The sequence below is a fragment of the Carassius auratus genome, chromosome 27 (assembly GCF_003368295.1).
Source record: "Carassius auratus strain Wakin chromosome 27, ASM336829v1, whole genome shotgun sequence".
Lineage (NCBI taxonomy): Eukaryota > Metazoa > Chordata > Actinopteri > Cypriniformes > Cyprinidae > Carassius > Carassius auratus.
In genome coordinates this window covers 26,942,939-26,970,718 of record NC_039269.1, presented here as the reverse complement: position 1 = coordinate 26,970,718, position 27,780 = coordinate 26,942,939, and the positions used below count along the sequence as shown (strand labels likewise).

At 36.8% G+C, this 27,780-nt stretch overlaps 1 protein-coding gene across 14 annotated transcripts in view; it reads left to right on the top strand.

Moving 5' to 3' along the window:
- Positions 1-27,780, top strand: part of LOC113046088 (histone-lysine N-methyltransferase 2C-like) — a 108,269-nt gene that overhangs the window by 38,481 nt on the left and 42,008 nt on the right. For 7 of the 14 annotated variants that reach the window (XM_026206955.1, XM_026206950.1, XM_026206949.1 and 4 more), the window contains exons 7-24: positions 298-407; positions 3,580-3,742; positions 4,214-4,385; positions 6,145-6,259; positions 6,344-6,516; positions 6,643-6,926; positions 10,844-10,930; positions 11,558-12,255; positions 15,093-15,212; positions 21,048-21,167; positions 21,276-21,380; positions 21,467-21,571; positions 22,544-22,725; positions 23,008-23,172; positions 23,457-23,566; positions 23,653-23,766; positions 24,212-24,430; positions 26,218-26,343. In XM_026206955.1, coding sequence (XP_026062740.1) covers positions 298-407; positions 3,580-3,742; positions 4,214-4,385; positions 6,145-6,259; positions 6,344-6,516; positions 6,643-6,926; positions 10,844-10,930; positions 11,558-12,255; positions 15,093-15,212; positions 21,048-21,167; positions 21,276-21,380; positions 21,467-21,571; positions 22,544-22,725; positions 23,008-23,172; positions 23,457-23,566; positions 23,653-23,766; positions 24,212-24,430; positions 26,218-26,343 — 3,168 coding nt within the window. The remainder of the gene's footprint in view (positions 1-297; positions 408-3,579; positions 3,743-4,213; positions 4,386-6,144; positions 6,260-6,343; positions 6,517-6,642; positions 6,927-10,843; positions 10,931-11,557; positions 12,256-15,092; positions 15,213-21,047; positions 21,168-21,275; positions 21,381-21,466; positions 21,572-22,543; positions 22,726-23,007; positions 23,173-23,456; positions 23,567-23,652; positions 23,767-24,211; positions 24,431-26,217; positions 26,344-27,780) is intronic. The other 7 variants (XM_026206956.1, XM_026206947.1, XM_026206944.1 and 4 more) reach the window with 6 other exon arrangements.

Below are 27,780 nucleotides of genomic sequence, written 5' to 3'. Positions count from 1 at the left end.
TGTTTCTTTTAAGTAATAGCATGCTCTCATATCAAGCTGTTGAAGTCCATTGTAATATGTTCAAATGACTTTTTCCACGGATTGTACAGAGGATGATTTAAAGAAGTTAAAAACACAGCCTGAAACTAGACAGTGTAGTCAGACACATCACACTTACTTGAGGTGAGGAACTGAAATTGTTAGTCCTGTAAAATGAACTTGAATGGCTGTTCTGCCAATAACAGTTGAAATGATGAAATTTTCCTGTAAATATCCCGTGCCATCTTCTGATCCCGTTCCCCTTCCTTGTGTTTGTAGGTCAGTGCTGGGCTCATCAGAGCTGCGCGTTGTGGTCAAATTTTGTGTGTCCAGCGGAGGATCAATCACTGCTAAACGTGGACAAAGCCATCCACTCAGGGAGCACAGAGGTATGCTGGGATACCTCTGGTTTAGCTGACGTTCATCTTAGCTTAAGCATGTGCAGACCCGTGAATAAAGTAATGACTGTACACATTATGCAAATATTACATCACCTCACTGAAGTACTTGAAAGGTTATGCAAATGAGGGTTAAAATGCTCAGCTCTCTTAATGGTTGCATCAAAGTGCTTTTTTTTTCTATCTTTTCCTTTTTGCTGATTGACCATAATGTGTGTATTTTAATTTTATTCACGGCAGCTTTCTTTCCTGAAACTGTTTTAAGATTTAAAGGCTATTTTTTCACTGTAGACCTTTGACGGAATGTTAAAAGTCAGCCTAAAAACAAAAGCAGAGCATCTTATACAAATACACACCCACATGAAGAAGAGAAACAAGAATGAAATGATTTTTATATGCTACATATGAGGTAAGGAAGATAGCGACAGGTTAAATGTCTTTTAACAAATGAAATACATTTTACCTTATTTTAGTTTTTTACAATGTACATATATTTCCATGTATACTGTTTTCCTGCGCAGGCCTAATTTTTAATTACATCTTGTTTAATATCACTCTAATTGCACCTGATAAGGTTGTGGGGCTCTTCATAAACCTGCTGACTGGTTTGCCATGCTGCTGTTTCTGTGAAAGGCTAGAGCTGGAGGGGAATCGAACTGACTGCTAAAGGTCGTAGCTGATCAGCTGTCAAATAGAAAAGGTCACGGCACTCAAAGGGGCTGCGGCGTCATCGGCTTCATCACTTAACGCCCCCCGTGCAGCGACCCTCTCCAATCACATTCCTTAATGGCGCTCTGCCATTTGATCTCGTGAATTAAAAGCTATGCATCATTTAATAGTAAATGCTATTTCAGGGCTAAAGAAATACGTGTGTGAGTTGAGTGTTCATGTAGGTGGCTCATCAGATTGAGTGGAATGGCTCTTAGATGGATGTGCATAAATCACGCAGCACTCCATTTGACCGCACGCTTAACGCAATCCATTTGCTGTAGGTGCGAAACAAAATTCACAGTTAACAAGATGCGGAGAGCAGCTGTAAACATGAGGGCTGACGGAGTGTCACATCTGGACTCGTCTCACGGACTGGACTCCTCTGGTTTCTGAGCAGCTCATTAAGCATGACGATGGACAGAGACGCAGAACAGATCCATTCGAATAGAAAAAGGGAACACTGGCCTAGTGCTGAGGGAAATACTTGCGTGTTTTCAGGAAGCTGTTATGGGTTGCAGTTATACTTTATGCCAAATGGAACCTAACATTAGGGAAGAGTACAATTAGATCACCTGACCCAGGAAATCACCTGTCATGTCTTTGTTACTCAGTTAATGATATGCCACTGTAGAGCTGAGATGCGTGAAGAATTGCACGCTTTTGCTGTCCCTGGATATTTATTAGGAATCGTCTGTCTAGTAGCACAGGTTTGAAGGATGATGTAATTCGCAGTGAGGCCACAGTGACAGTGGTTTTCACAATTCTTGTGTGTCTTGCATGCTCCAGCTGCTGGTTTTTGGCAGTGGTTGTTAATGGCTGCCGGCTGATGCAGGTTCTTGATGAGGGTATAAGTGAGTATTCGGAGTCGTGTTGGCACAAATGTTGCTTTTTTGATTCTGAGTTTTCAGAACTGTTTCAGTACTCATTGTACTGATACAGCATTCCCAGCTGCGCTTTCTCCATCTCTTTTCTTTCCGACATCAAGGTGACTCACACTGCAGTGTGTGTGGATTGTAGTTTACTGTGCTTCAGAGTGGAGTGAGTCTTCTCACATGCAACCAGATCAAGATCCAGTGTTTTCAGAACAGCTCTGTTAACAGTAAATACAGTGAACTCTATCTCTGCATATGCGTTTGGGAACACAGTATGCACCAGTCACATTTTATTTTCACAGTCCAATCAACATTTTGTTTTAGTGGACATCTCTGTTTTGCTTTATTATTATTTTATTTCTATTTGTAGTTTTCGTGATTTAAGTACTTCATCCTCAACATGTTTGTTTAAGTTAGCATGTCTCATTTAAATTTAAGTTTTCATCTTATTTTTATATTTTATTGAATTTTTTTTTCAGTTTTTCAGTAAGAAAAAATAACAACGCTAATAATAATAATCCCACTAAAAGCTACAAGGTATGAAGAATTTGAGGCAGCAGAATTTCAGTTGTCAAGAAAATACCTTTAAATGGTGAAAAGTAAAGTAACCATGATACTATTTAAATATAATGACCTTAATTTTGTGGCAAATGTTTTCCCGTTGGATTAAATATTGATATTTTGTCGAGGTATAATATCAGAATTACCAGTATTATGACGACACTATTGCTGCGGGTTTGACAAGTATAATGAAAAGTGTGGTAAAAATAAAATGACGATGAGAACATGACTGTTGACAAGTATGAAGTAAGGGATAGTTGAAATAAAATGAATATGTACATTTACTTTGAAGTATGTTAAGATTTACATGTGATAAAAGTTTGGTAAGTATGGACTAGAGATGAATTGCTGAAAACATTCATTGTTTGTTCGTTCTGTCCGAGTTGGTTTATCTCCCAGTTCACTAAAGGAATTATTCAAATCTGTATAATGGCTTCCATAAAGACCCAAATTAGTGACGCACAGCACAATTCCCAGTTCTGAGAACATTTTTATGTATAATTCAGCAGATTACTGTAATCTGCTGTACTTTACTGTGACTCATTCACACACCTGAATCTCCTCGAACATACGCAGAAAGTGCACTTGACTTGGTGCACATCTAGATGACGATGACTTCATGTCAATGCATGGTGCTGAGATACTGCGCACAACTGTTTGTGAATTGGCCCTCTTGTCTGTGGTTTGTGGGAGATTACAGGCATGATGGGATAATTACACATCCGTCAGTCTGTCATCATTGTGGTTTATGTCACAGCTCTCTCTAGCTGTTAGTTTGACCACAGTCATTACACTGTCAGAATTCATGTCTCATTGTATAGATTTGTTTGGTTTAATATTAGTTGCCAGCTTTAATGTTAATTATGTGACGAGCAGTTAATGCATGTGAGGTTTCAGTTAAGGACTATAGACTGTGTTTAAAATAATTGACGGCCCTCTTTTAACATGTTTAAACATCAAAACTGGAGTCTGCTTTGCCAGTGTCTCATCAGTTGTGTTGTGACTCTTTTCTTTTATAGCACTGTGCATATTGTAAGCGCCTTGGAGCGTCCATCAAGTGCTGTGAGGAGGGGTGTGATCGCTCGTACCATTACCCCTGCGCGGGGGCCGCTGGCACCTTTCAGGACTTCAGGAGGCGCTCTGTCCTGTGCACAGAGCACGTTGAGCTGGCCGTCAGCAAATGTGAGAACCGGCTTTATTTTTTGGTGTTTTTATGCACTCTTTCAAAGCGAGACCTTGATGTGCAAAAAAAAAATTGTCAGCCATACCCCTGTTTAAAAAGAGCATTGATTAATACTCAGCCACAAAAACAATTCATCCCAACTCAATTTCATACACTGTCATTGGAGAGTTCAAAAGAGACATTGAAAATACTTTTTTTTTAAGTACATATACATAAAGTACACAGTACTTATTCGTTTTCTGGCAATATTATTAGTTTTTTTTTTTTTTTTGTCATATCAATAATTGATATTTAATTGGTTTATTAGTATAATTAGTTATTTAATTAAATTATAAAAGTAATTGTAAATGGGATTAGGTCATGTAAAGTGGGAATAATGTGCACTAATAGTTCACAAGTACACTAGCACCTTGTATTTAAATGGGAAATGAGGTGCACATTGATTTTCCGCTCATCTTTCTTTCTCTCAGTTGAAGAAGAGGCGAACTGTATATTGTGCGACAGCCCCGGGGATCTCCTGGACCAGCTTTTTTGCACCAGCTGTGGGTTGCACTACCATGGCATGTGTCTGGACATCAGCGTCACTTCTCTGAAGAGGGCAGGCTGGCAGTGCCCTGAGTGCAAAGTCTGTCAGACATGCAAGTGAGTTGCAGCCAAGCTTTGCCTTTTATTCTTCCCAGTCTATACGGCGTGTCTGCACTCTTACAGCTCATCTTTATTTTGCTCATGCATCCTTTGAGGAATTTCTGTGGCATAAACAGACACTTGCTCACGTCTCATGTGGGTTTAATATATAGTCACTAATTAGACAATTAAATGTATATAAAAATCTGTGGGGTAACATTCAGAGTTAAAAAACTGCAGCTGTGGTTGCCAGAACTTTACCATAGAAAATACAGTAGCAACATTTTATCAACCTATTGAAGTACTCAAATCTCTTTTTTATAATCCACATTGACAACCATCAAAAACACACTTGGTAATAAGAGCCACATGATGAATCAAAGCTCATCACATTCGTAATATATAACAGATTCACACAGTATCATACACACAAATACTGAACACCATCATGGTAGCGCATATAACACAAAATTAATGCAACTTTTAACTTAATGACATACAACGTGACAAACTATAATGTACATAACTGATAAGAAAAAACTAAGACAAAATGGTTACTTATGTGAAAAGCCATCTAATGTGAATTCTGGGGATTTCACTGTAAATGATCAGAATGGGAGTCAGACTCAGAATACCTTTTGTTGTTGCACAGATTTTACAACAAGATTAAAGTGCAAACCTCAAGATGCTTTACGCAAAACAAAATATATATTTAAAAAAATCTTTAAAAAAAAATGTTATTTGTTTTTCACTTACAAAAAAAATAATATGTAAAGGTAAGAATTTTTTTACAAAAATTACATTAAGGGCCAGATTTATGAAATGGCAAATTTAAATTATAATGCAACCCCATAACGGTACATTCAACGCTTGATGGAGGGCGTTTCTGAAGCTTGGTGCTGACACGACCGTCGTAGTGACAACAACCAATCACATTCGTTTTCTGATGCTGCGTGATCGGGATTGGCTAGTGTCTCTGCACCAGATTATTTGCATAAGGTGATCTGATTGGTTGACGCCTGCGTTGTGCTTGAAAAGTCGAAAAGTGAGCAAAGTACCCAACGCAATGCAACCAACCCATAATTCAGTTTGGCCTTACATCACTTTACAGTTCAAAGTAAACGAGAGGTGTTGACGCAGACCCTGTGAATTCTTTGGGTGGTTTACTAAAAATGCACACATTAAAGACAGACACAGCCAGATAATTTCCATAAAGACCAGCAGAATCTACCAAGAGCAGCGCAAATTACCGCATGCTTTAAGACGTGCTTTTTTTAGGCATTAAAAAATGGCGCAAATACCAGTAATCTGACGAGCGCAAACATTAGTAAAGCACGTTGCATGATTCGTTTTAATACTCTCCTCCCATACATTTTGCATCTGAAAGAAATGCATAATAAATAAATAAATTAAATAAATTGCAGGCGCAAAAATAACTGTGTTCCATGCCTTTTCAGTGTTAATTCTTTAATATGCATCTTTAGTAAATCCAGTACTGTTTTAATGCCAAAAGGTGGTTTGTTAGTACTGTTAGTAAATATGGCCCCAGATGTCCTAGATTTATATACATATATATATATATATATATATACATATATATATATATATATATAATAAGGGAACTTACCATTAACCAATAAACAGATTTTTAAGCACAACATATTTTTCCATTAAAATTACAATAATTTTTTTACAGCGTAGGAATGTATTCATTAAAATAAAATGATGCATTGGTAGAATTCATTCAATTGATTGATTGTGTCTTTGTATCTTTCAGGGAGCCCGGAGAAGACACTAAAATGCTAGTGTGCGATATGTGTGACAAAGGCTATCACACTTTCTGCTTGCAGCCGGCCATGGACTCTATCCCCACCAACGGCTGGAGGTGTAAGGTATGGGCAGCTCTGAGAGACATTGTTATCATAATGTCCCATTTCTTGAATGCAGTATAGCTAATCATAGCTGTGTGTTTGTAGAACTGCCGGATGTGTGTTCAGTGTGGCACCCGGAGCAGTGATCAATGGCATCACAACAGCCTACTGTGCCAAAACTGTGGCGATCAACAGGACACCACCGTTCCCTGCTCATGTCCCAGCGACGTAGATCCCGATGTCCACAAAGACCTGCTTTCTTGCCATCAATGCAAGAGGTTAATTTCCATTGCAAATCTGTAATTTAGATACAAGTAGCAGTTACACATCCAGAAAGTCCATATCTGGAACCTAGTTTTGGATGCAGTGAAAAGGTGACTCACTGGCTGTTTCTTTTTCTTCAGGTGGTTCCACCCAGCATGTGAGCATCCAGGTCACGCACATCCACAGTCCAAAGAAGATCACATATGCTCCGTCTGTAGAAACGCCAGCTTTGAATCAGATCCCGTGCGCGCGAATGCAGAAGGAATCCAGACAGAGATTCAGTCACACGTGGACGTTGAAGAAAACGCACAGCCAGTTTCATCGAACGATTTAGAGCCTGCCAAAGTTGAAGACGCAGAACCTCACCAGCCTGTCAGCGAGATCCCGAGTGAAGAGAAGCAACTGGATGAAAAACAAATGATGGGTACGACCAATAATTTCAGTGCCTGAAGTATCATTCTTAGAAGAATTAACCCATTGCTTGTGGGATTTAGGAAGTTTTTCTTACACCTTTAGGAAAGAGGGTATACATTCTGTCATTTTAAGATTCGGTTTTATTCTGGTCAATAAAAAAAACTCAGGAATAAATAAAACTGATAATAGTCACTAAAAAAATTTTTTTAGAAGAATGGCTTTATAATATAATTTACCTTTATTTATTAAAGCAGTCACAAGTCATTAGATTTCGAGTCTGAAGCAATAAAAAAAAACAATTTGTCACACTTTATTTTTAGGTACAATTCTCATAATTAACAAACCATTAACTATGACTTTTGCCTTCTATAAATTCCTAAAGTGCTGGTTAATAATAGTTAGTGAGGTAGTTGTTAAATTAGGATTAGTGATGTAGAATATGGTCATGCAGAATATGTGCATTACTTAAAAAAAAGTTGTAAGAATAATAATCTGCATATTGGTTCCAACAGAAGAACTGTTTAGTGTAAAACATTCACATAAAACATTATTCATCATACTGAAGCATCTCCTTCATTGACATCCATTAAAAATATTCTCTTTCACTGTGTACCCCCAAAGCCACAGCATTAGCGTTACGCTTTTTTTGGCTAAAGATTGTAGGCTTGCTTTCCACTGGCTTTGCTTGAACTAAACTGCGCTGGATGTTGGCTTGTCCTAAACGATACATATTAGCATCTTTAAGGTTCATATAATTACCTAAAGTGTACATACTAGTATTTTTTGAAAGTGTACTACCCAAGTTACAGCTTTTTCCTGGAAGTGCGTTATATAAATTAACAGATTGGCTGCTTTCTTTTACCTGTTTTTGCATGACCCAACAACTCTCGTTAGCCTTAGAATGAATCAACTTTTTTAAATGGAGATTTTTGGATTGGTTTCTGACAGATTTTTGTGGTTTTCAAATGGAAACTTCTAAGGCTTTATTTGATTTTAGTGTCTTGTTAGCTTGGTTGTGGGTTTGGTGTCTTTACCGTTCACTTACTTTCAGAGTGGTCCAATAGCTGTGAGTTCAGCCCGAAGTCTTTGAAACATGAAGACAGAGGGTGCTCTGTGAAGCGCCCCAGTCCTTCAGGCCAAAAGTTGTTGAAGTGGAAGACTAGGCCAGAGCATCCCATAGGCCCACATGCCTCAGATCTGTCTGGATTAGTCTGGACTTTTCTTGAGGAAAGAGGTATTTGAAACTTGTTTGCCTGGGGAAGGCAGAAAGTCTCTCAAAGTGTTGCTTATGTGCTTTCGAATATCTGGTGATTCATTGAAAAAGTTCTTTATTAGAGGAAAAATGGCTGTCCTGTCATCAATTACTCACCCTCATGTCGTTTCAAACTCGTATGATCTTCCATGTGGCGCGATTCAATTTTCAACTTGAAGACTGAAGACCAACTCACTTTGCAGATCCCCGGGAAGTTTTACATTCCTGTCAATCTCCTCCATGTGTAATATACCATCATGGCTTTGTGTTCAGCCGGCTTTGGGTATGCGGTGCATTAACACCCCGCTGTCACTGTACAAATGTTCAGCACAGTGTCAGTAACTCGATTCCCCAACCTTTAGGGGAACAGCTGCTCACAGGCATTTTTAGCATTATGTGTCCTGGTGCAAATCTCTAGATGCAGAGGTGACAGATCTGGCCTCATCTCACACTGGGTTCACGGTTATTTAGGGTGCCAAAGGGCGCCCTGAACATGTGTGCTTGTGTAGCATGGTATGCTGTTGCTGTAAGTTAAAAAGGTTGAACAGAGAGGAAACCCAAACCCTGGTCTGATTTCAGCCTGTGCCTCCGTAGGTCTCTTTTTGTGTATTGCTTGGCTTAGAACCGCAGTATGTTTCCATTATCAGCCTCAGCACCTGCATGTGACAGCTGTAGGTAAAAATCAGGAGGAATGGTACCAGTTGTGCCTTGCTGTTTTAGTATCTCTCTCTCTCTCTCGTTTCCCCTTGAAAATGTATTATGCACTCTACTTGCATCCAGTTGATATTAAATAAACACCAGACCTCCTTTTCAAATATACTTAGTGCAGATCCTTCATGTGAAGCCAAGTTCAGAAGATGTCCATCACACTACTCAAACAGACCAAACTTTATAGTAGGATTGGGCATTTAGGGTCTATAAATCCATTAGATTTTTCCCCAAAATTTTATTTTTCCTCAATTCTGTTTAATGAAAAACATGTTGAATGAAACTCACTCATTACTTGTTAACATTTGAAACTACTGCACAGCAGAACATGCATAACTTGCATATGTTGGTATAAATTAGTGGTCGACCAATATATCACCAATTTGGCATTTTTCAAATATCGGCACACAAGTGCTCACATTCTCCCTCTTGTTTACTGTTGTTATTAACAGTTCTTTCTAATATGGATAGAAGTCTGTCTAATAATCAGATAGAATGGTTTAACATAGGAACTAATGCATGTGCTGTCTTCCTGAATGCATAACTTATATTTCACAGATATAATCGGTCGACCAGCAACAACTAGTATAAATGCTATTGTAGAGTACATTGTAATTCTGTTTTGGATATAATTTCTGAATATGTTATAGAAATAAAATCAAAACAGGTGGTGATGTGGATGGCTGCTTCATTTTTGGGTGAACTATCCCTTTAACTAAATAAAAAGTGTTGATAAACAATGCCCAGGTAAATTTAAATTGAAGCACTAAAACTGTAAGGAGAATATATGTAACCTAAATGGTAATATTTAGCTGAAATATAGTTAATGCATCACCATCTTAATAAATTCAAAAATAAAACACAAAAAACGAAATTCAGTTGGTTTGCTGTAAGTGAATTTAGGCATCACAACATTACAATGTACAGTATGAACTATTGATATTCTGAGGATCATATTTAACACTGTTTGAGTAAGTGTTGCATGAGAGCAAAAGTGAACTAAATGTAAAAATAGAGGAAATTATTATATCTGATAATCCCTGATACCATTACATGAAACTAAAATCTAACATTGGTTGATAACTGGTATGGTACCAATATATTGTGCATCCAAACAAAAACAATAAAAAGTATGGCATGCCGTTTAAATGAATCCACTTACATTTTGACATCAGCTATGTGTTTTTCTCAATATGTCTGATAATGAATAAGGTGGATTGCCATCTTTTTTTCTTTTAATGTCTTTTATTACCCAGAAGTGACTTCGTCTGACATAACAGGCCATACGTAGCAATTATCGCTTCTTTCTGTGATTAAAAGATGTGCTGAATAACCAGACGCGCGAGTCATTATCGCAAGCCCGTATCTTCTCTCCATTATAGCAGTCACCAGTCCAGATCAGATTCATGATGTATCTCTGCTCTTCTGAGTAGAAAGAAGAAACCTGGCCTCTAATTACCTGATGTCAGCCACGCCGGACGATAGTCATTTAGTCTTCTGTGATTACGTGATTTCTCTAATGGCTGGTTATCTCTTCCTAGAGGAGAAATGAGGTGATTTATCTGATAAGGCTCTCAAAATCAATGGATTTAAGTGCTTGAGGTGGAAACTTGTTGTTCCAGACATGCATTTAACAGAAGAGAATGACGTTATAGACAGTAAGAGGACAATAAAGCATGTTAGAGTGTAGTCAGAGCCACAAATCAACAAGAAGACAACACTGGATGAATCCACCTAGTTAAAGGCGTAGATTACTTTCAGTACTTGTGTACTGCATTTAATTCTCTTGAGCACAATGTTTTCTGGATAACACACATGCTGTGTATGTGCCTGTGTTCACACTTGCACTTTTCTACTCTGTTGAGTTGTTTTTCCATTCCTGTAATTATTTCCACTAGTGCTTGGAGCAGTATGTGTTACATAACACAAGTGGGAACTGTCTATTGACTTTTTCCCCCCTCCTCTAGAAATTGGTGCGGATGCTAGTGGCGATTTAGCCAAGCCAGAGCGCAGCGAGACCTCAGACCACAGCGCGGAAAATGAGCCGACTTCAGGTACTTCATCTACTCTCTTTGCCTCCAGTGACACATACACCGTTCATGTTCTCAAAGATGCTCTTATCTTAACCTTAACCACCATTCATGGAAATGTCCGTTTTAGGGGATGTTCAAAACAAGTGGCTTGGAATATGTTGAAAAATGTAGTTTTCCTCTGACAGTTTGATGAACATTTGACAACAACAGCTGAAGACACTCATCTTCCACAAGCAATTAACTAGTCCTAAGCCATAAATCGTAAAATTCAATCAGCATTCACATCCTATTTTTTTTCTATAACTTGACACAGTCAGGGCAGGATATTCACAAACAGACATGATGGGATTTTATACATTTGGATTGGGTCATGAAAAATGGATGTTGCATATTGACAGCCAACAAAATACATTTGTAAAGTTTTTCATTATCAGGATTTTTCGGTTAAAATCAATATTTAAAATCTTTCCTTGTTCCCCACTGCCGTTTGCTCTAATTTTAGAGCCATTAAGTCAATTGATATATTAGTGGTGTCAAAATTATATAATAATATAATAATGACATTATGGTCAAATTTTGCCCTCTGACAGTGGAAAATCCCTGTGTATTTTGTACATCTCATTTTGAATGTTTTCCTGCTTCTTGCAGTTGCATCTCCTCAGCAGACAAACGGTCCTGAAGAATCAGAGACGCATGAGCAGAAACTGGATTCAGCTCCAGAGACGTCCACAGTCCAGCAGCTTGTGTCATCCCTCGAACCAGAGGAGTCTCCTGAGACGTCAGCTGAACTCACAGAAAACCTCTCCCAGAATGAGGAGGACAGCAAGCCCTGCCTGGAGGAGCAGAAAACCATCCTGTCACCCACCAAAGAGCCAACTCCAGCCTGTACCTCCCATGAGGAAGAACCCATGGAGGTTTCCTTCACAGAGGAACCTTCCACAGTGGCTGGTGGAGTTACTGTAGAGCCTGAGGTTAGTACTGCGGAGACTACACCAGGAGTTCAGAGCCAGGAAGATACGGATGTTATGGTGCAGCAGCGCGACATTATTTCCGAGAGCCACTCACAGGAAATGGACATCACTATGGATGGTGATGAGCGATATTTGGCCAAGCTGAGTTCTCTGGTGGAGGAGAGGACGTCGTTACAGCAGCCTCCATGCAGACAGCCCGAGGGTTTGCCCTCAGTTGGGCACGGGGCGTCCCAGCTCCAGCTCCAGGCTGTCTCAGGACAAGCCATCAGCAATGTGCCTTCATCCACCTTCATACCATTCACTCCAAAAATCGGCATGGGCAAGCCGGCCATCTCTAAGAGGAAGTTTTCACCTGGAAGACCCAGAGTCAAGCAGGTCAGTCATATACTTTATGATCAATTGTGTGTTGGTTTATTTAATCTGTTGCAGATTCCTGTATAGTTCTAGGTTAATTAATAATATAAGGCTTTGTTCAAACAGACAATTAAATATTGGCAGATTTGGCGTGTCCGACTTTGTTCTATTCCATTATTTTTCACAATTTTGATTTGATTTCTTGTAATTTTCAGTATTTTAATCGCATAAAAGTAGTTAATATCTCACAGTTTGACTTTTTATCTTAGTTTATTTATCATAATTGCAATATTGTATGTCACAAATGCTGATTTTTTTTTCTTCCTGTAATTGTGATCATATATCTCCACATTTTGACATTATTTCTTGTAGTTACAACTTTATATCACATAAGTGCAACATTATTTATCATAATAATAAATCTCAATTTGACTGAAATGTTCTTACCCTGTAATTATGACCATATATACCTCATAATTGCAACTTTATTTCGTGTAAATGAGTTTTATTTCTTAGAATTGCAACATTATTCTCGTAATTGCAACTTGATATCTCAAAATGACATTGCACCTCACAAATGCATTCCTGTAATTGTGACCATATATCTCAATTACAACTTTATTTCTTGTATTTCTTTTTAAAAAAAAATCATAATCGCAACGTTAATTCTTGAAACTGTGACTTTTAGAAATGTATTTCTTGTAATTGTGACTGTTTCTCATAATTGCTACATTATACCTCACAAATGCAATTAGCTTTCTTTCTTTTTTTTCAAGAGGCAGAAAAAAGTTTCCTTGTGTTTCGGTCTAAACCCAACATGTTTCAGTCTCAGACATGCTGTCTACTGGAAATATTTGGGATTTGTGAATGTAAAAGTTAAATTTTGTGCTGGAACAGATTTCGGTGAGTTAGAAGCTTCATTATAGACTAAACATTTGAGAAACTGGATGTTTTATGAAACGACACAGGCTTGAAATATCAATTCAAAGGGGATTATTTCAGCATTAGACATCTCAGATACGTGTCATACTCAGCCATCAGATCATCGTTCATGCATCACGTCCTGTTTCTGATTGTGATTTGCTGTTAACCAAACACTCTCTAATTCACAAAGGCTGTGTCCGAAATTGAAAGCATCTACCTTGCTTTCCAATCAGCTTGGACCTTTTTATTCAGACTGGTATGAAAGGGAAAAAATAGCATCATGTCTAATGATCTAGAACGCTAGATCCCCCAACAAGCTCATACATGCATTTGTATGTTTGGTTAAAAACCAGCGTGTTAATTCCACTTCTAGCAGCTTTACGTTTTAATTGAGCAAGTCTTAATTCACAGCCATCATCGTGATTTCCAGATGATCGCTGAGTACTAATTAACTTTAGAGCCACAAACGGATTAATTAGAGGAATTAGGCGGCTGTGAGAGGCCTGCTCTTTTGCACTCTTCGTGTGCTGGAGTCAACAACAAGCAACTCAGTAACACTTTAGTATAGGGCCCAATTCTCACTGTTAATTAGTTGCTTTATTTGCATGCATGTTACTCGTATATTGGCTGTTTATTAGAATTTATAAAGCACATATATTATTATGCCTCATTCTGTGTGACCATATTTTTTATCGCCTAATCATACCCCCATCCTCTCTACTGCAGTGAAGGCCTGTTCACACTGAGAGTAAAAAAGAAAAGTGAAATGAATCGCAGACCCAATAATCAAGTGCAAAAGTCTTTCCTGTGTTTAATGTGAAATGCATCTCGCTAGAGTTGTCATGAAAACACAAGCAAAGATAATTATTATTTTTATTTTTTATATATATATAAAAAAATAAAAGTATGCTATTGGACACACTGATTTATTAAAAAAAAAAGTAATATTTGTATTATATTATTAAATATTAATACATTGAATTAATTTAATGAGTCATTAAAGGGTTAATAAAAATAATTTCAACTAATTAACATTAACTTATATTTTCAATGTCCGTAAGATTATTATTATTATTATTATTATTTAAATAAATTATAATAAATATTACTTTTATTTATTATTTCACTATTCATAACACATTATTTATTCATAAATAATTGGGGGAAAGTGACAATAAAGACATCTATAAAGTTATAAAAGATTCATATTTTAAATGAATGGTGTTTTCTGCTTTCTATTCATCTTTGAATCCCGAAATCCATTTATTTTTTTATTTTTTTCACAGAAGTATTAAGCCGAACTGTTTCAGCATTAAAAATAAGAAATGTGTTATTAACAGCAAATCGGCACTTTAGAATTATTCCAGAAGGATAAATTACATTTTGAAGTATTTTAAAATGATAAATTATAATAATATTCCACAATATTGCTGTTTTGACTGTATTTTTACATCCCTGTAAACACACCCCAAACTTTTAGGCCTTTAAACCTGTTTGGACACAGTCATTATTTATTTATTTCATTCTGTTTGTTTCATAAAAACACACTTGACCTTTCACAACCGTCTCTTGAGGCCCTGGTGACATTTTTAAAACACGTCTCATCTTCTTAGAGCAGCTGACACAGTTTGGCCGGTTCTTTCCATCGTCTCTGCATGCTGTCTTTCACTGTATTTAGACTGACAGAAAACATCTCTCTTTGCACTAGTTATACAGTATATACGCAGATCACAGCATTTGTGTTTGCATGTTTGAGAGCAGTGTATTTTGGGAGTTCATTCACAGCTCTGAAGTGTCATGTTCTCTGTTAACCGTGTCTGTGTTCTACATGCATGTATCTGTATGTTTCTTTGTTGGCTGTACTGTTTAAGTTGTTGCATGTTCTCGCCCACATCTCCTCTCTCTCTCTCTCTCTCTAACCCACTCATCTTCAGGGAGCATGGAGCGCGTCCCGCAGACCGAGCTCCCCCTCATGGTCCCTTGACCCGACTGAGGGCTGGGATGGGCCAAAGAGCAGGCAGCCCTACAGCTCGGCCGGCTGGATAATCTGTGTGGTAAATACAGCCCAATATTACACCGCAGCCCTGCTAACAGCATGTCTACAGCGGACATGACGAAACCAGGCTGTTCTCATTATAGTCGGCCCAGCTTCAGCTGATTGTTTAGTTTTCTGTTTGAATGGATTGAATGAATGAGTTTTATTTATACATAATTAAACATCAATGTAATTGTAAATAGCTATAAATCATCACTATTATTTATACAAATAATAATGTAAATAATATATTGCGTAGAAATGTATTTTAAATGTATAAATAATGGGTCTCATTCATGAAACATTCGTAAATATACGAGTAAATGTGATTTGCGCGTGAAGAGAACTTCCCGAAAACTCTTCTCCTGATTCACAAAAACTTCGTAAACGTCAGATGTGATAGTGAAATGTGTGTGTGTGTTAATGAATTCCAATCAGTCGTAAATGGGACGCGCGTGCACGCTCACTCTCAATTACCATAAATCCCTCCTATTAAAAACAAATGACAACTATATATGAGCATCACATTATGACACCAAACGAAGGATTTCAACATGTCTTCTCAAAAGCGACTGAAAAAGAAACATTTCTCAGCTGCAGAAATTGAAGTTTTATTATCAGAAGTTCATTCAAAACGCCACGTTTTAATTTCAAGCGTACTAGTGGCGTATCAGGTCCTAAAAAAGGAAGTTTGGCAGCATATTACAGATCCTATTACTGGCTCTCATAATAAAAGTTAAAAGAAAAACCCTATGTAATTAATATATATATAATATTTTTTCAAAATGCTGTGTAAATATGTACCGGATTAAGGTGAATTAAAATGCAGCCGTATTAATGAGCAAAATGTTCAGACGTTAAACGCACTATTAGCGCGTGGCTGGGAGCAGGTGTAGATTTCTTTCGTACCAACTAACATTTGGAAAATACAAACGTTTTAATGAATCCAAAAATTTACGCCAAAACCACTTTACACGCGATTTACACAAAAATTCGTTCTGCTCGTGTTTCATGAATGAGACCCAGTGTGCGTATATGTATAAATGCACTTTTTCCTTATATAATTTTAATATTTGTCTAATTTAAGATTATTAGATCAGTTATTTAAATGATAAATACTAGTATGAATTATCAATGTTACACAGCTAACTATATAAGTAATATATATTAAAATAAAGATATATAGATATAGTTTAAATGTATGTAAATAATTAATTTGTATTTGTGTGTGTGTGTGTGTGTGTGTGTGTGTGTGTGTGTATATATATATATATATAATTAATATAGGTAAATAATTAATATAGGTAAATAATTAATAATATATTAAATATTAAAATAAATATGAACACATTTTAAAAATATATTTAAATTAGCAATATATAATTGTTTAAATTAGTAATATCAGTCATTATATAAATGAATATATTGAATATGATGTATAAACAGAAAATTATATTATTCTTTTATATATTTAAGACATTCAAAGTTGTCTATTATGTATACAAGTCATTACATAAATAATTTATATAAAATATTCAAATGAATTGAGAAATATTTAAAATGTTTACAAATAATATATATATCTCTTTTTTCTTTTATGCATTTTAATAATTGTGGATATTAAAATAATTGTATATATATTTTAAATGTATTAAATGTATAAAAAAATATATACAAACACACAGTCAGTCAGACACACACACACACACACACACACAACTTGTATTCAGCAATGATGTGTTGAATTAATAAAAAGTGATAGTAAAGACTCAAATTGTTAGAAAATATATTAATTTTAAACAAATGCTGTTCTTTTTAACTTTTCATTCATAAACAATCCAGATAAAAGTATCAGCATATCAGAATGATTTCAGAAGGATCATGTGACACTGAAAACATTACATTTTAAAGTATATTAAAACAGAAAACAAATATTAGAAATTGAAATAATATCTCACAATATTACAGTTTTTTTTCTGTATTTTTGATCACATAAATACAGCCTTGATGATCACTAGAAACCCCACTCAAATAGACAAAAATCTTTCTGATCCCAAACTCTTGAACAGCAGTGTATATATATAACAGTATATAACATACACTCTGATCACGTCCAGTGTAGACATGGTGCAAAAAACGATAAAAGTCTAGACCTCTTCAACAAACCTTCCCCAGATATCCTCAGTTTCAACAGCAGGTGTTTGGCTTCCAAATAATTACACACAGCGAGACGTGTTGATAAAGAAATGCTAAAATTGTCTTTATCTGTGTTACTGGTAATGGTCATTTTCAAGCAACGGAAAGTAATGGGAATAATTAGCAGGAAAATCTAGAAAATGGCATCTGTATGAAATATGAAGCACAGCAGCCTCTGGACTTTTCTCTCAGAGAATGGAGAAGCGCTGCAGGGCAGACACATTGAAAATGAATTCGTGTTGGACAGCTTTGATTTGGATCTGGACTGAACAAATTCAGTGCTGCATTTTTCATGTCAGAAACGACCGCTAAGAACACTAACATGTTCTGTGGCTTCATAATACATCCCAACTGTTTTCTTTCCCAGCATGCACGGTGCTTTTCTTTCCACGTCCCGGCTGGACTCGGGCTAATGAATGAGAGTGAGTTGTGAATGTGTTGAGGTTGTGAGCCGGAGCAGATGTGCTGCGTGTTGAGGGTCAGGGGCTCTCGCTGGGCTCTCGCTGGGCTCCGGGTCCATCTGTTCCTGGGCCGCTGGAGCCGCTCCGATAATCATCTGGGCACATTATCATGTCTTGACAACGAGCGAGTTGGATAGGTTTTGGTTTTAGATGAAATTTAGTTGGAGTTGAGATAAAACATTTGTAGAGATTTTCACACAAATCATGATTCGTCTATAAGTTTGTACTTATTATAATTAAATTGAGATTAATTTAGTACAAACTAACTGATTCAGTTTTTTTTATATATATATATATATATATATATATATATAGATAGATAGATTTGTATAACTAATTCATAACATTCATTACTCTAGAAATAACATTTTTTAAATATATTTTTGGTGCATTTGATTAAATGCACTTAGTTATGTGCATATAATTAACTGTTTATAAAATTTAAGTAAAAATAATGGTTAAATGATATAAAAATTATAAAATAATGTATTTATTTAAATAAAAGTGTTGATGTGTGTGTCAGTGTGCGTGCTTGTGTGTGTGTGTGTGTGTGTATATATATACAGTGTAACTTGAAAGTTGCAGACTCTGTGAAAAATACATTTTGATAAAGTAAGAGAGATCATACAAAATGCATGTTATTTTTTATTTAGTACTGTCCAGAGTAAGATATTTTACATAAAATATGTTTATATTTAGTCCACAAGACAAAAAAATTACTGAAATTAATAAAATAACCCCATTCAAAAGGTTCTTAACACTTTCCCTGCCAGCCATTTTTTTTTAAGTTGCCAGCCACTGCCAGCGATGATTTTCACTCAGATTTGATGGCCTACAGTATATGTTACTTTATGAATATTTGAATATGCAATATACCAAAATAAAGATCAGATCCTTTACTTTTAAACAAAATTTTTTGTTTAAACTTTAAAGCTTAGAGCATTCTTTTTCAACACTTGAATATAGGTAGGTTTCATATAAAGCTGAGAATATCGCATTTTTGTCAAAAACTACATCTGGCTAATATTCAGTATGATTATTTACTGGATTATAAACCATTAAATCGCTTCCATCAATACCTCCAAAGCTTGCAAAGACATATACCACTTCCTGGATCAACATTTTACTCCATAACATTATGCCGTTTTCATTTATATGCTGTCTATTGCTGACGATCGCATTATTTTTCAGATGCATCTGTTTACATGAGAGATCGCTAGTTTTTCCGCCCTCTTCACGTGTGTTTTTGTTCAGGAGGATCTGTACTCATTCAGAAGATGTGTAATAGTGCCCCTGAGTGTATCACAGTGAAAACTTGTCAGTGGCGGGGAAGCGTTGTCTTCTAAATGATGAGATAACTCGTCAATGGCGGGGAAAGAGTTAATACTATGTGTTGTTACTTGGATGATGCATTACAGTTTTTTTGTTTTGTGATGGTTGTTCATGAGTCCTTCTGAACAGTTAAACTGAGAACTGTTCGGTTTTAGGACAACTGAGGGACTCCAATACAACTATTAAAAAAGGTTCAAACGTTCACTGATGCTCCAGAAGGAAACACGATGCATTAAACCTTTTGAATTTGAAGATCAAGGTAAATTTTACTTAATTTGTGTTCCAGGAAACATGCAAGGATCTTCTGTTGCTTCCGAAGGGCAGGACTAAATATATCTTCATCATGTTCAAAAGTTTTCACCCCCAGCTCTTAATGCATCTTGTTTCCTTCTGGAGCATCAGTGAATGTTTGAACCTTTTTAAATAGTTGTGTTTGAGTGCCTCAGGTCTCCTCAGTGAAAAGATGGATCTCAGAATCATAAAGTCACTGCTGGAAAGGGTTCAAAATATGCAAAAGATGCTGGAAAACTGAAGAATCTGTAGGACATGGGGGATTTTTCTGAAGAACAGCAGGCAGTTTAACTGTTCAGAACAAACAAGACACTCACGAACAACCATCACAAAACAGAAAGACAGTCGAGGATCATCAGGTAACAGAACACAGTACTAAGAACCAAGGGTTCACAAACTTTTGAATGGGGTTATTTTAATAATTTCAGCCATTTTTTTTTTCTTGTGGACTAAATGTAAACATATTTTATGCAAAATATCTTACTTTAGGACAGTACTAAATAAAAAATAAAATGTATTTTGTATGATATTTCATATTTTGTTAAAATTACTCACATTTTCACAGATTCTGCAAGGGGGTTCACAAACTTTCAAGTGGCACCGTATTAAATTAAAAATGTAAAAACAAAAATGTTTTAACAGTAAGTCCAGTCGGGTAGCGTAAAACAAATGATGAAAGGAGCAATTTAAAAAGCTATCAAGTGTGAGTGGCAGGGGCAGAAGTTCTGGGCTGATGGTCCAGCGAGAGGAACCGTAGATGTGGAGCAGAGAGAGGGACGGAGGGTAATTCCTGGAAAGGGTTTTGATTGTGACCGTCAGAATGGCAGCCCCTGAGGAAGGGAAACGCGCTGACAGCGTAATAGAAGTGAAATCGCTGGAATAACACAACCGAGGCCTCTCAACAGCTCCCTCAGATGCCATCTCACACCGACTGACTGTCACAGTCTCATTACGGGGAACGTTGCTCTGCTGTGACAGCTAGTTACACTGAGGGAGAGCCGTGTTGGTTATTTGATCACAGTGTATTAAAGTTGAGCTGGTAGGCCGTTCATTAAATATGAACACGAGGAGAAAGCAAACTTTGGACACTGGTTCCCTGCTCCGGTTGAAATTTCTTGGATTGCTTGAAAGTCATCGGTAGTGTTTGAGGAAGATGGGATGGATCTGCTTTACTGTGATTTTTGATCAGTTGACTGCTTTCTTGCTTAGTAAAAATGCATTAATTTCTTTCCTAAAAATCTTACTGACCCTAAACGTTTGAATGGTAGTATTAGTATAAAAAATCCAGTGAAAGCCATGGAAATTCACTGAAATGTGTAGGATTTCAATGCTTTATGTGATCAGAAATGTAAAACTGTAAATGCAGAGTTGGTGAAAAACATTGTTATTGCAATGTAATTTCATGCTGTCGAACATTTGCGTCATTTATAACAATTATAAAGCTGGATACAGGAAGCTCCCAGAGGGCAAATTTGAAGCGAATGCCTAAATATAAAATCCTTTAGCCTCTTCTTTGTGATGGGAATGGCTCTGTGGCAGCGAGGATGACCCTGATGGTGTCTCTGTGGTGTCAGCAGGGACGGGGGTCTGGCTTCCCCAGCAGGAGACGGCCCCGGGGTTCGGGTGTCACGGGTCGGGGGGGACGTGGCCGGGCCAGAATGAAGAACGGAGTCCCTCCAATCCCAACACCAGGAGTACGTCACATTATCTGACAGCTTTTATACAGTTTGTTCTGATACACAGATCAATTGCTGTGCTGCTCCTCTGTTTATTTGTTGGTTTGTGCACGCGCGTCTCTGCAGGTGAACATCATGGAACCCATTTGCACATTCAAGGAAGAGGAAGAAAACGCCATGCACAATACAGTAGTGATTTTCTCTAGTACAGACACGTTCACTCTGAAGCAGGTAAATGTTGCTGCTGCAGCTGTATATATGTGAAGTGTGCTGCTCTCTTACACTGGTGTGTGTGTGTGTGTGTGTGTTTTCTGTAGGATATGTGTGTGGTCTGTGGGAGTTTTGGACAGGGTGTGGAGGGGCGACTCTTGGCCTGTGCTCAGTGTGGACAGTGTTATCACCCCTTCTGTGTCAACATAAAGGTGAGCACCCTGAGCAGATGAGGCCAGTACATCCTTCCTCTTTTCTAACACTGTTGGAGGTGTTGATGCTAGTGTTAATTACGTTGGTATTATTTAAACATTGTGCTTTTTTATAAACCATTTTTGCAAGAAGTATGTTTTTAAAATGTACGTATTAAATTGAACAAAAGTATAAATAAATGTATAACATTATGAAAGATTTATATTTCATGTAAATGTTGTTCTTTAAGCTTTTTATTCATCAGATTTCAAACTTTTATTTATCCGATTAATTAAAAACCATTCCACATATATTTTTAAAAGGAATTATGTTTTTTTTATTTATTTTAATGTTAGTTTAATTCTTACAATTTTAATTTGTTATAAGTGTTGTCATTTTCATTAATTTTTAGTTTTAACATAACTGTTTACGTTCAATTTAGTTTTAGTTTTTATCGATTTCTAGTTCAATTGAATGTCAGTATTGTAACATTAATGCTTTAAAACTTGAAGCTGTTAAAGAAGTTTTTAGATGTTAATGAAGCTTTTCATCTAATTTTTATTATATTTTATTTCGGCTTTACTTCAGTTAACAAAACGTTTTAATAGCTTTTTAGTTAACAGTAATAACCCTGGTCTGTATGATTTTACAGGAAAGATAGAACCAATATACAGTACTTTACCTAAAGGGACAGTTCACCCAGAAATGAAAACCCTGTCATCATTTTTTCAGCCTTATGTCATTTCAATCCAGACCATTTTTTTTTCTTTAGAAGAGAAAAGTTGTTGTTGTTGTTTTTTACTTTTACCTACAAAACTCATTATTGTTTTGGACCCCTTTCGCTTAAATTTAAAGAAAAAAAACCATTTGAAAATAATCACCGTTTTAAAAAAATCTGCTGCTATGTTACTAAAAACTCCTGTTTTCTTTCGTTTTTTCTTTCATCTTCATATGCACTCTGCCTCACGTTAATTGAAATGCATGCTCGTCAGATCTCTAAGGTGGTGCTGAGTAAAGGCTGGCGGTGTTTGGAGTGCACCGTGTGCGAGGCGTGCGGTCAGGCCAGCGATCCCGGCCGTCTGCTGCTCTGTGACAACTGTGACATCAGCTACCACACATACTGCTTAGACCCGCCCCTGCAAAACGTGCCCAACGGGAGCTGGAAATGCAAATGGTATTCCACATCGCATCAGATCAAATAATGAACATTTATCTAGTTTTAATGCATCAGTCTTAATTTATATTATGTTAAAGTAATTTACTTCAGCTGTGCTTTAACTGCTTTTGTTCTTGTGGTTAATTTAAGAATAACCTTTTGTTAACAAAGGGCATTTTTTTATTAATGAGAATTATTTTACTTGTCATGTATTGATGTGAGCTGTTATTAGGGTGGCTGGAATGGCTGGAGTGGTGTGGTGTGTGATTAATGTCATTGTGCTGCTTTGGCGTCCCGCAGGTGTGTGTCCTGTACGCAGTGCGGCTCCATGTCTCCGGGTCTGAGGTGTGAGTGGCAGAATAATTACACTCAGTGTGCCCCTTGTGCCAGCCTGGCTTCATGCCCCCTGTGCCAGCAGGACTACAACGAGGAGGAGATCATCCTGCAGTGCCGCCAGTGTGACAGGTGAGCTGTGGCCCAGCACTCGGGTCTGGGCTGTGCATGTACCTGCTGGGACGCTTGGATCCCTTTCAGCTCCGCAAATCACTGCCATCAAACGAACTGGATACCTACTAAATACAGGAAATGCTGGCTTTATGAAATTGCTATATTGAATAGGATGCAGTTTAAAATGCAGTTTATAAACTTTAGTGACGATGCAACACTGCCTCAAGTGCAAGTCACATTTTTTTATGTATGTATGTACCAATCATATTTGTAGTACAAAGCTGGCGTTTGCGTGTGTGCAGGTGGATGCATGCCTCGTGTCAGGGAATCCACTCAGAGGAGGAGGTGGAGAAGATTGCCGAGACCAGCTTTGACTGCAATCTGTGCCAAGGCCACACCCCCCTCTCTCCCCGTAAACACCGCTTCAGCACAATCCAGTTTTATGTTTATAAATCGCTTTTTTGGTTCACATTGTGTATTTTTGTGTTCATTACACAGCGCCTGGAACGCCGGCCAAGTCTTGTTTGGATTTAGCCGAGTCCGTTCTCATGCCACAGAGAGTCACGAAAGCAAGAGATCCTGGTAATGATGTCGTTTTGCGAAAGCATTACGGTTTGTTTGTGTATTTATTTATTTCTTTTTAAACGTATTTACAAAAGTGTCAAATTATGGTCGGTTGAAAGATGTTTTGGTAAACGCTATACAATCCATTTAGTTAACATTTTAACTGCATGAGCTAACAATGAAAAGTAATAAATTAATAAATTAACATTTACATATGTCGTTAAAATCAAAGGTTGTATCTGTTAATATTATTTAATGGACCTGAACAAACAATCAACAGTTGAATCAACACTGTAACAAATATATGGCTTATTGTTAACTAATGGAACTTTAATCTGTTGCTGAAATCTCCATATTTAATTCTGGTTATGCTAAGGCTAAGCTATTAAAGACATAGAGTAGAGTAGAGCATTCTCGGAAACCGCAGAAATGTGCGATTTGAGAGTGAATCCTTCTTTTTCCAACGAGGTTCCTCTGTGTTTCTGCTCCACAGAGCTGACGAGGACGTACACCCAGGACGGTGTTTGTCTCACAGAGTCTGGTCTGTCACAGCTCCAGAGTCTCGCCAATGCAGCCTCGCGGCGGAGACGCTCCAAACCCAAACTCAAGCTGAAGATCATAAACCAGAGCAGTGTGGCCGTGCTGCAGACGCCTCCAGACCCACGGACTGAACTGTCCAGAGAACTCTCCAGAGACCTCGACGACACCAAAAGTACTGCTTCTTACTTCTCAACCATGCTTATTTTAGCGCTAGTTTCATATCCGTGTACATAGAGTGAAGTAAAACAGATGCCATTTTCAAGGTCAACAATTTTACCAAACTCAAAGCTAACTAAAATCATTTAAACCTATGCCAGAGTTAAATAATGGGGTCACACTTTATTTTAGGGTCCAATTCTCACTATTAACTAACCATTAACTATGACTTTTGCCTCAATTAACTACTTATTTGCTGTTTATTAATAGTTTATAAGGTAGTTGTTAAATTTAGGGTATTGGGTAGGATTATGGATGTCATGCATTATATGTACTTTATAAGCACTAATAAACAGCCAATATGTTAATAATAGACATGCTAATAAGCAACTAGTTATTAGTGTGAATTGGACCCTATACTAAAGTGTTACCAATAAGGCTTATAATTAAATCGTATGTAAAATTAAAATAATGAAATGTATCTGGACAGTCAGTCAGTAACAGTTAATATAGCTTAGCATGATTTTGAAAATCAAATGCTGTGATTGAATTAAATAGGTAGGATAACAATATAGATTATGGAATACATATTTATTAGTATTTAATAAACCTTAATAAACTGATTACTGCTTATTGATGGTCATACAATGGTCACTTTATTTACACATTGGCACTATTTTGTAGAGTTAGTAGCATTTCATCAGTATTCTGCCAAAAGTTTGATGACTTAAACTTTTGAAAGTGAAGGATTTCAGACTTAAATATTAGGCTGATAATTATCATGTAGTACTGATTATATATTACATTATGAAAACTGTAATTAGTAATGTAATCTAGGTACTCCTTTTAGGTAATTAATGCTGATCACTATTAGAAGACACCTTTTATCTGACTTGCTTTAAAACTATCGTTTAACACATTCAAAGCTATGTGGTACGACAAATTAAAGAGAAAAAAGAAGAAATAATGACAATAAATAAATAATGAATTGTATACCGTCATTGTGTGAATATGTAATCATTCATTTTTTTAAAAAAAGTATAGTGTATATAATGTAATATACTGTAATTCTGAGTACTATATAAAATATATATATATATATATATATATATATATATAAAACAGCAATAATTCTTCAGTTTAATTAGTGTTAAAACAATAGTACAATAATATTAATCGTAATAAGCAGCAGCCATATGTACATAAATATACAAAGTAAACAAAATAAAACACTTACTAAAAAATGTGTTTGTTTTATCAGTTCACTTGCATCCTGTGACCAACATCAGGGAACCACAAACCTGCGAATTGTTTGTTAGATTATTGAAAAATTATCTTAAAATCTCATGGGGTACTTTAATTGAATATTTTACATAGAAGCAGGTCGGCTGACAAGAAAGTTTGGAAACATTCATGTGCCATTGATGGGCAAAAAAAAAAGACCATGGACACATTATATGATTATAGTCAGTATTTCTTTTATCCCTGTCAACCATCCATTTCCAACTGCTTGGATGGAAAATTTTGGGTGAACTCATGACAAGGCATTACAGAAATACATGTGATTAGCATGATCTCTACCTACAATTTAAAACAGCCTTCACATTGGGAGTGCACCTATAGTGCCATAAAACTAGGTAGGCGGCTCATTATAGTGATTTTAAATTTTCTTTTTAGCACAAATGGACTGCATCTGTTGTGTAAAACATTCAGTATTCTGTCTCATTTTACAGTTCTCCTCCTATAGTCAGGGTTTGCTTACAGGTGTGTGATCCCTGACTGCTGTGTGTGTGTGTTTTGCAGCAGAAGGGGAGATGGTGGATGGTGAGGGGAAGTCAGACTCCAGCCCTGAGAGAGAGGCCACAGCAGAAGACGACTCTAAAGACACAGATCCCTGCAAGAAGAGGAAGAGGAAGCCCTACCGCCCAGGTGAGACACAAGATGCTTCAGCAGAGTATAACCAAACACATTTCCTTTATATGAGAGGGTTCCTAGTTTCCAAAACAATGATTGCATTTTATACAGGGTCATTATGCATAATTTGTCAGGGTTTGGCAAGGGAGGGCCCAGATGCAGAATTTACAGGGGGAAGGGTTTATTAGCAAGAATGAGAACACAAACAGATGAGACAGGAAGACAGTTCACACAATAGGGAGGAGATGACAGGAGAACAGCCAGGCTAGAACAAATGAAAACAAAATGATAACGTTTGGAAAAAGCTAGGAATAAATAACTAGAACTACAAAAAAAAAAAAAAAAAAAAACACACAAGATCGCAACCTTGCTGAAAACTAGAAAGAAAATGGGGGGTGGTGAAAAGGTTTAAGAGGTAAAATAAAAACTAAACCACAAAGACTGGAACTAGACTAAAGACTACACACAGGAACAAACAAAAACTAGAAAAACAAGAGGGACCTAGACAAGATACAATATAGAGAATAAAGAGTTAACAACACTAAATATGCAAGCAAAGAGACTGTACAAAAGGTGCACACAAAACGAACCAGCAAACACCAGAGGGAAATGAGCACCATATAAAGGGAGCAGAGCACACAAAGCTCAGGTGAGCACATTTGGACAAACAAGGACTAAACAAGGGGGCGTGGTGATTGGAAACAAGGAGGCAGGACAAGAGGAGCACACGGCCAAGATAAACAAAGACACATCCATGTGCTCAGGCACAAAATAAATGGAGACAATAAGCAAAGACAGGACAGACAAAGACTGTCAGGGCAGGATCCTGACATAATTAGAAAAAGTAATAGAGTAGAAGGCACAGAGATTCTCTTGTTTTGTTTATTAATCTTATATATATATATATATATATATATATATATATATATATATATATATATCTTTATCAGCCAACGAATGGAAACAACTAATTTTGATATTGATGGCAAAAAATAACTTTCTTACACCAAAAACTTTTACATTTTGAAATGTAAAAGAATTATAGCTTCATCGGAACTGTTAGAAACATGGTGACTTTTATGTAATTTTCTGTTTGAACACACAAAAATTAGGGCACGATTTGAAAAGGCCAAAAAATAATAATAATAATAATAATTAATCACACTTGTGGTATTGGGGATCAAAAAGTACCACTATTGGAAATGAAAGTGAAATGTGTGGGGGTGGGGAGGTTTGCAGAATTATGAAAAGGAAACTAAAAATGTGTGTACAATCTACAAATCAGCCATAATATTGAAAAAATGCACAGCTAGTCTGTATTTTAGCCTGAAATACTGCATTAAAGGTACAGGTTGTAGGACCTGCCACTAGAGGGCGCGCTATCAAAACAATAACAATCGCGTTGTTTGATGACGCTAAGAAGGAGTTTGGAATGATGGTATTTGTTGTCTT